Source organism: Lactuca serriola, chromosome 8, assembly GCF_051521515.1.
Source record: "Lactuca serriola cultivar US96UC23 chromosome 8, Lser_US96UC23_V15, whole genome shotgun sequence".
NCBI lineage: Eukaryota > Viridiplantae > Streptophyta > Magnoliopsida > Asterales > Asteraceae > Lactuca > Lactuca serriola.
Window position 1 is genome coordinate 183647909 of NC_136415.1, and position 9294 is coordinate 183657202.

A 9294-nucleotide genomic window follows, 5' to 3' on the forward strand; every position below is an offset into this window, starting at 1 on the left:
TTTATAATACTAAAACTTGTTTAAATTCTATATTTCAGTGAGCAATATACATCCAAGCCAATATACTTTGACCGTTTTGGTGGTTTAACCACTATATATATATATATATATATATATATATATATATATATATCGGTAATGGAAGTCACCTAGTTTTGAAAGAAATTTCCACTGTGAGCATTACAACCCCCTATTTCCGCGCTAGCACATATTAAAACTAATATAATTTTATACTCTCTCCGTCCCAAAATGATAGTCTACTTTTGATTTTTGAAGTCTTTTTTCTTCAACTTTGACCTTAAATATTTTTATTTGTGTTATATATTACTTGATAAAACTTATAAAAATGAAAAAACATTTAAAATACAATCCATCCTAATATTTTGCATCAAGTATTATCAATCAAAATAAAAAATATTAAAGGTCAAAGTTGAAGAAAAAAGACTTCAAAAGTCAAAAGTAGACTATCAATTTGGGAGGGAGGTAGTATTTATTTACATGACATCATATGTTGGTGATTTTAGTGTCACCATGTCATTTTAAGTAAGTGGAACTAACATGTGAGCTAAGGGCTTCATAATTTGTACTCTAATATATGTACGGGGTTGTGTGAAGTGCACACATGTATAAGATCGAATTAGAAGCCGATTTGACGACTAGTCGGGGGTGCGGGGGCAGCGCCCCTGGGTCCGGGGTTTCTAAAGGGGCAGCACCCCTAGCGGGGTCCAAGACAACTAATGACGCCCCAACCCTAATGAAACCCTAATCTCGTTAGTTTTGGTAACCCTAAATCCTCATTAAATCCGGATTATCATGACTTGCTTCCAAAGCAACTAATGACGACCCAACCCTAATGAAACCCTAATCTCGTTTAATACATAAACAGTTCTTCCTCTTCAGAGGAGGGTTACGATCTTAAGCTCTCGTTTTTCATCATACTTTCACAGAATCCTTTAGCATATTGACTTACGTTTTCTATGCCTAGAAACGTAAGTGTCCAATTGGATTATCCTAGACTGAATTTCTTGTAACCTAGACATATGGTAGAAATATCAGTTCGGAAAGTGATATCACGATCCAAGTTGGTATACAGATCTCCACAAAAAACCCTAAATTTCCCTACATCATATGTACTCTATAAAATAACATCTTCTTTCATAAAATAACTTTCTTTGTTAGTTTGTCACATTATACATATCATGTATGTAAATAAAAAACCAGCTTTAACATCTCTTAGAGCATCTCCAACGGACCTCTATTTTTGTGATATAGAGATAAAAAATGCTTCAATGAATCACTAAAAATGGTTTTTATTTTTGTTGTAAGAAATATGGCCTCTATATATAGAGGCCACTATTCATAACACTAAATCATTTTTTCTTTAAACGGGTTATTTTAATTGCTTTTTAGTTTTTATAATTATTGTTTTGTATTTTATAATATTGAAATATGTTTTAGTGTAATTTTTTAATGTGTGGTTGGAGTTAAAATGAATTTTGGTGTTAGTTTTATACAAAAATAATGTAATTTTTAGTGGTAAGGTTTGAGGTAGTCTTGTTTAGGGGTGAGCAGTTTGTCCCACATCCCGATCCTGTACCGGTACTGTATTGGAACCGGTACCGAATTTAAAAATATGGGACGGTACTTGGTACTCCAAATACATAAAATTCGGGAACCGGTACCGCCGGTACCGGTACTAGTACCGAGTACCAGTAACATTCCCGATATCGGTACCGGTGATGTTAATTCGGTTCGGTACTCGGGATTAACTTTCGATCAAATTCGATATTTAGGAAATCGTGAACGGGACGGGTCGGTACCCGTTCCGTCCCACGCTCATCCCTAGTCTTGTTCCACAAAATATGTGTAAAATGGTCGGAGTGGAAATTTATTAAAAATGTGTTTTTTTATAGATCGAAATAAAATATAATGAGTAAAGCAAAAAAATACCAAAATAATGACTTGTATCTACATTGCCTATTTTATTTTAATCCATTACATAGGTGATGAGTCAACTCATTGAGTCCCATATTCCATCACACCTTAAGAAACACATCGCAACCACGTCCTGCTCAGATCAGCTCTCCCTGAACATTGCCGAAAAACCACAACCACCACCAACCTCCTCCTCAACCTTTCGCCACCTCCGCCCTCTTCAAAACCCTAATTCTTACAATCATGGAAGATTACCCCGAAGAACTCCGAACACCACCGGTCACACTAGTATCTATCGTCGGTCACCCAGACCTCCATGCCACGATCTCAACTCATCTCCACTCGGAACAACCGCCGATCAATACACTCGCATTACCAGATTTTTCCAAGATCTCCGTCATAGCCAAAACCCCCAAGGAAAAAGAAAATCAATTGCCGTCAAGTTACACTTCTAGCGGCATTTTAAAAAGAGATTGGCTCTCGAAGCATCGTACTAGGGTTCCTGCAGTTGTTGCAGCTCTCTTCGATGCCGATCAACTGTCCGGTGATCCCGCCCTGTGGCAACAGGTCTGCACCGATATCGAAAACCTCAAGTATGCCATTTTGCACTTCCACCTTTTTGTTATGATAATCTCTCCGTTCTTAGTTAAATTTCGAGTTGATTTCACTTTTATCTTCAAATTGATTTGGACTTTACACTTTCCAAGAAATATTCCGACTGCATTTTTAACAACAAAATAATGTTGGTGCTGAATTGGCAACAGAAACAAATTACTTTCCAAAACTAGAAGGTTTCACACCTGAAATCGAATTGTAGCCTAAATGTATGTGTTCATTTATACGTTTTTGTGCATGACAGAGCAGTGATTAAAGGGAGGAATATCAAACTGGTAGTGGTGGTCGTTGTGCGGTTTAATTCCAGAGGTAAGTGGCTTTACCTGTGTATGATGCTTGATTGATTTGATAACTTCATATGTTTTCCATATAAAATACCTTTTAGTTGTTCTGTAAGTTAATACTTCTGCTTTCATGGTTATGAACATCATTGGTGATTATCAATTATGTATTTTTTGATTTCTGTTATCTTTGTTCTCCTTCAAGTTTACAATATTGTTGGTTTAGTCTCATCATCAATTTCCTGCTAGGTAGAGTAAAATAGAAACAACACATTAGATCATATAGTGGTTCCTGATTGAAAAGAATAAAAAAGAAGAGGAAGTTTTCCCATTGTCAAACAAAATTCAGATTCTAGAAAACTAAATTAAATTACACTGAGAATTTTGCATTAGGGGTAAGATCGTCATCTTTATCCTTTTTTTCCGCCTAAAAAGGACATCTTGCAAGTCTTGATGGACATCCCAAATGGGAACATGTTGTGAAACAGGGGAAAATATCATTTAATTGTAAAGTTAGGATAAATATTAACTTGATATTCATTGGTTTTCTTGAATTTGGAGTAATAATATTAATGGTCAATTGTAAAGTGTAAAGCTTGAAAATCTATGCAGTATTCCAGTTAAATGTAGCTTAAGGCTCTCATGTAACAAGGTGTACTAAAATAAATCTGTATTGGTTCAGATAAATGTGATGTAGATATTTTACCATTGAATCCTTATTATGTTATGCACTTTGTATATAGTAGTTGAAATCTTGGTTTGCATACACATAAAGGGCTAAGCTAAATTCATATTACTTTTTTCCCCATTTATGCAACAAAATGTATTTTTATACAAAATATACAACAAAGTTTATTTTAGGACCAAAAGTACAATATAAATGTAGACACTTTCATAAACCTAAAACACAATTAGCTTCATTCATAATGTCCATTGTTGATGAAATTACTTTTTTTTTTTGTTACAGATTTTATCACTGAAGATCGCATGGTTGCTCTTCGCAAACGTGCTGAATTAGATGCAAAATATGTTGTTACCTTTATCCCTGATGATGCTTCTGAATTGAACCAATCCCTAAACAGGCATACTCTCTCTCTCTCTCTCTCTCTCTCTCTCTTCATTTATTGCTAGTGTATGATATTTTAGCAATAAAGCAGGAAAGCAAATACAATCAATAATACTAGTAGTATCTGCTTTCATTGTTTCTGTATGAATACAGTATTTACCTTCTTACCCTTGCTCCTTGTTACTTATTATGCAATGTTTGTTGTCTTTACTTACTGATTGAAATGTAGGCTAGGAAGCATATTTGCAGAGCTAGCTGTTACCTTTTATAGGGATGAAGGAAGAAGGGTTAAAATGCGGCTTGAAAAAAAGACTTATGCCTCTATAGAGTTTAATATCCGCTACTGCTTTAAAGTAAGAAACTCTTTTTTTTATAAATTTCTGTACATCGTTTTCTTTTCAACTGTTGCAAATATCTGTTCATAGTATATTAACATGGACATGTTCTAATTACTTGCTATTTATCTGAATCCAATTCTAGGTTGCTATATATGCAGAATTCAGGAGAGATTGGGTTGAAGCATTGAGGATGTATGAAGATGGCTATCATGCACTACGAGAGGTTCTCTTTATAACATTTTTTTTTCCACTTTTTAATTTTTTATTAACAATTCAAATTACAGATGATTGGGACATCCACTAGATTACCTCCGATCCAACGGTTGGTAGAGATCAAAGCAGTTGCAGAACAATTGCATTTTAAAATATCAACATTACTTTTACATGGTGGAAAAGTTGTGGATGCAATTAAATGGTTTCGCCAACATAATTCTTGTTATAAAAAGGTCACGGGCCCACCACAAGTAAACTTTCTTCATTGGGAATGGCTAAGCAGACAATTCTTAGTTTTTGCTGAGTTGCTTGAAAGTAGCAATGCAACTATGCAAACCACTTCCTCTCCTCCCTTAGCCTGGGAATTCCGCCCTGCATACTATTATCAGGCAAGAAATAGCAACCTACTTTCATTAATTTTAAATTATATTTTAACCTTTTTTTTGACATGACACAGCTTGCTGCTCAATATTTAAAGGAGAAGAAAACATGTGTAGAGGTTGCTCTTTCCATGCCTGATTCCATTCCGGAGACTGATGACAGTTCCGATTCCATTGTTCCTTCTCTTTACATCGGTCAATATGTTCGATTACTTGATCTCGGGGACACCTCTGTTATGCAACTGTACGTCTTCATAAACACATACAAAAATAAAAATATGGTTTCTATTCTCCCATGATATATGTATTTTTTTTTTTAAGTATATTTAAATAAATTACTTTTTTGGTTTTCTAGTATTACAGATGAAGATTACACCCTCTATACTCTCACTGAATTCAAAAAATCCCGTGACTCAACCGAAATCATCGGATTACTAAAAAAGTCATACGAAGCATACACAAGCTCAAAATCCCAAAGATCCGCCTCGTTCTGCCGCCTTCTAATGGCAAAAGAATACTTCACCTCAAACGACCACACCACCGCAAAACTCCACTTCGATAAACTCACCACCCTCTACCGCCAAGAAGGTTGGGTGGCTCTACTATGGGAAGTCCTCGGTTACCTCCGCGAATGCTCCCGGAATCTCAATTCCGCCCAAGACTTCATCGCGTATTCCCTCGAAATGGCCGCCCTCCCTCTTTCTCCACTCGCCGGAATCCAAAAAGACTACGGCCCCGGTGGGTCCCCCCCTCTCCAACAAGTCGAACGGATCCACCAAGAAGTGTTTTCCATCGTTCTTGAAGATTCTGATTCCAATTCCGGTTCTGGTTCCGGTAGTGGGGTGAAAGTGAACGGGGAGTATCCGGTTCATCTTGAGATTGATCTTGTGAGTCCGCTTCGAGTTGTTCTGCTTACTTCGGTCGCGTTTCATGAACAAATTGTGAAACCATATGCTCCGACTTTGATTACGGTTTCCATTTTATCCCAATTGCCTTGTCCGGTTGAGATTGATCAGTTGGAAGTGCAGTTTAATCAATCGGAATGTAATTTTATAATTGTGAATGCACGAAGAAGGGAGAAGTCCGCGATTACTAATGTTCATCCTGACCGGAGAGTCGAAACGGTTCCCGTGCTTCAACTTTTTACAAATAAGTGGTTACGGTTAACTTATGACATCAAATCGGGTAAGTGGGCCCACAGGGCTTTTATGTCTGCTGTTGCTGTTGTCTACCTGATTTACATCTCACATGATGCTGTTATACATGAATAAATGAAAGTGCATTTCTATTTTTCGTATTTAACTGTTTCTTTTCCATGATGCAGTGAATAGTGGAAAGCTGGAATGCACATACGTGATCGCGCGAATCGGACCCCATTTCAGCATATGTTGTGGAGCCGAAAGTCCCGCCAATATGACCGATTTACCCCTCTGGAAATTCGAGGACCGATTCGAAGCTTCCCCAACAAAAGACCCCGCAATCGCATTCTCCGGTATGAAAGTGACCCAAGTTGAAGAACCCGACCCGCAAGTCGACCTTAAATTGGACTCTGTGGGTCCCGCTTTAGTCGGTGAAAACTTCATGTTACCCGTGACCCTCACCTCCAAGGGCCATTCCGTCTTTTCCGGAGAATTAAAAATCAATTTAGTGGACACCCGAGGGGTCGGTTTACTTAGCCCGAGAGAAGCCGAAGTGTCCTCTACGGATAACCTTCATGTCGAGCTTCTCGGCGTATCGGGCCCGGAATTGGAATTGGAATCTGATTCCGATTCCCCCCGGAAATTCCAAAACTCGTTCGGGTTGGTTTCGGTTCCGTTTTTGAACGTTGGCGATTCGTGGTCTTGTAATCTTGAAATCCGGTGGCACCGTCCGAAACCGATCATGCTTTATGTCTCTCTCGGGTACTCCCCGGTTTCGGGCAGCCCGAAAGTACATGTCCATAAAAGCTTACAAATCGAAGGAAAAACTCCGGTTGTCATCAGCCACCGCCTCATGCTACCCTTCCGGCGGGACCCGCTATTACTCTCTCGAATCAAACGTACCCCGGATTCCGGTCAGCCCGCATCGCTGCCCGTAAATGAAACAAGCATACTCGTTGTCAGCACCACAAACTGCACCGAAGTCCCGTTGAGACTAATCTCAATGTCCGTCGAGCCCGATGACAATCTCAAGTCCGGAAATCAAGATTCCGGGCAGCATCCCGGGCAGCCTACGCTCCTGCCCGGGGAAGAGTTTAAAAAAGTATTCACAGTAAAACCAGAGGCAAATATTACGAAACTTAACATGGGAAGTGTTTGTTTACGATGGAGACGCGATTTTGACTCATCGAAAGAAGTTCTCACAAAGCAAAATTTACCGGATTTAAACGTGGAATTCCCGCCATTGATTGTGAGTTTAGAGTGCCCGCCACATGGGATTCTCGGGCAGCCGTTCACGTATTATGCCCGGGTTCATAACCAGACGAAATTGCTTCAAGAAATTAGGTTTTCATTATCGGATTCACAAAGTTTCGTTTTATCGGGCCCACATAATGATACGACATTTGTTTTACCATTATCGGAGCATATTTTGAGTTATAAACTTGTCCCATTAAGTTCGGGTTCTTTACAGCTTCCGAGGGTTACGATTACTTCGGTGAGATATACAGCGGGATTTCAACCGACAGTTGCGGCTTCGACTATTTTTGTATTCCCTTCGAAACCGCAATTCCAATTGGAATTGGAATCCGGGAAGAATTCCGGTTCCGGTTCCGGTTCCGGAGAGGAGATTCTGATTCCGGTGTGATGTTTTTTGTTTGGGTGGTAAGTATACATACTTTGGTTTTTTTACGCAATCTTATGATATGATTAGACTTGGTTGTTTTGAATCGATCAATAGGTTTTGTGGATGTAGGGTTTGTATGGAAAGAACTATTTTTATTTTTTGTGAAGTGGGGTTGACTATTGATGAGATTAATTAATAAAGGAAACTTTATCATTTGGAGTTTGGGTTTTGTACATTCATATGATTATATCTAGTTAGCTACATTGATAGGTCAAAATAATGGGAATTTATATTTTCAAAGAAAGTCATGCACCTCGGCTCCTACATTTATCTCTCGTAACAACTTAGGTGTTGTTTGTTTTTTCGAAGCGAAAATTCGTGAAGTCTGCGGACCACCTCTGCAATCCTCTGTATCAGAAGAGTTGGAACAAACGGCTGCAGCCCATAATAAGAAGCATGTTTGTTTTTTAACATCTACAGACTGCTGTAGTAAACTGAAGTTTAAATAAACTAATTTTATAAACTGAAAATAGTTTTCAACACCGAAATTTAAATAATTCTAGTCTTAAAACATTGAAAGAATACTAAAAAAACATGTAAAAAAACAAAAATATAAAACTTTTTAAAAAACTTACAAAAATATAAAAGAAGCTAACAACTTTATTTTAGAAAAAAAAACTAATTTTAGAAAACATAAAAAAAATAAAAAAAATAAGAAAGAATTGCAAACGATGTCTACAAAGTTTGTAAAAAATTACACACGTTAAAAAAGATGAAATTGAAACTGAAAATATTATTAACAGAAACGGTAAAAAAATTAAAGCTTTTTTAAAAAAAATCAAGTTAAAAAAATTTGTGGAAACAATAATAAGAAATTGTATCAAATCCGTAAATAAAAGCTTAAAAAAATCTAAGTTTTAAAAAAAAAATAAAAGTTAAAAAAAACAAGTTATACCAAAATTCTAAAAAAACACTTCAAAAAAATAAAAGCTGAAGATGTTTGAAGAGGCAAGTCAAGCAGCACACGCGCAGAGGTTTTGGAGTCTGAAGTCTTCCAAAAAACAAACTGCTGCGAGAGGGAAAATACTGTGCGTGTGCTGCGCCCCGCAGCAGAAAGTGGTTTGAAGAGATTTAAAAAAAAAAACAAACAACACCTTACACTCTTCTAAGTTCACTAAAGAAAATAAAAGAGAGGAAAGCAAGAGAAAGTATAAATCTTTCTTTCCTTTCTCTCATCTTCCTTCCAATAAACAAACTCAGGAGCATCGCGTTAATATGCTATAATTTGAATAGACCTATTTTCATCCTCCATACACGAAAGGTATAAACCTAGAAACAAAGATCCACTGGGGTTGTGCAGATGATGAGTAGTGGAAACAAACAACATTTTCGACTTACTAAATCCACACAATAACAAGAACGATCATGATTTTAGATTTTTGTTGCATTAATTTCGAGTTTCTTCAAATTTTGTTCTTTATCTTCGATTGGGTTTGTTCTAGTTTATTTTTATTAATACGAAGAAGCATAAATTATCGGGGTGATTATTACTCGTGTTGTACTTGGTGCATCACATGTTCAGGATAAGCCATATTATCAAAAAGCTCAAACATGTGTTAGCGTATCCCACATCACATCACGTCTCTATCTATGTTCGAGTCTCCATTGTTTCCATAAGAGCTCATTTGAAGAGTAAATCAATA

At 37.1% G+C, this 9294-nt stretch overlaps 1 protein-coding gene across 2 annotated transcripts; it reads left to right on the top strand.

Moving 5' to 3' along the window:
* The first annotated feature begins 2014 nt into the window (after positions 1 to 2014).
* LOC145065788 (trafficking protein particle complex subunit-like protein) lies at positions 2015 to 7813 on the top strand. 2 transcript variants are annotated; one of them, XM_079012867.1, is made up of 9 exons: positions 2015 to 2528; positions 2795 to 2859; positions 3799 to 3913; positions 4127 to 4250; positions 4378 to 4458; positions 4520 to 4837; positions 4906 to 5072; positions 5184 to 6013; positions 6153 to 7813. In XM_079012867.1, exons 1-9 carry the CDS (start codon positions 2179 to 2181, stop codon positions 7610 to 7612), a joined length of 3510 nt encoding a protein of 1169 aa, XP_078868993.1. In that variant the 5' UTR covers positions 2015 to 2178; the 3' UTR covers positions 7613 to 7813. The 2 variants fall into 2 exon arrangements, with proteins under 2 accessions (XP_078868993.1, XP_078868994.1); XM_079012868.1 differs by having other exon boundaries at positions 2312 to 2502.
* The last annotated feature ends 1481 nt before the right edge of the window (positions 7814 to 9294 follow it).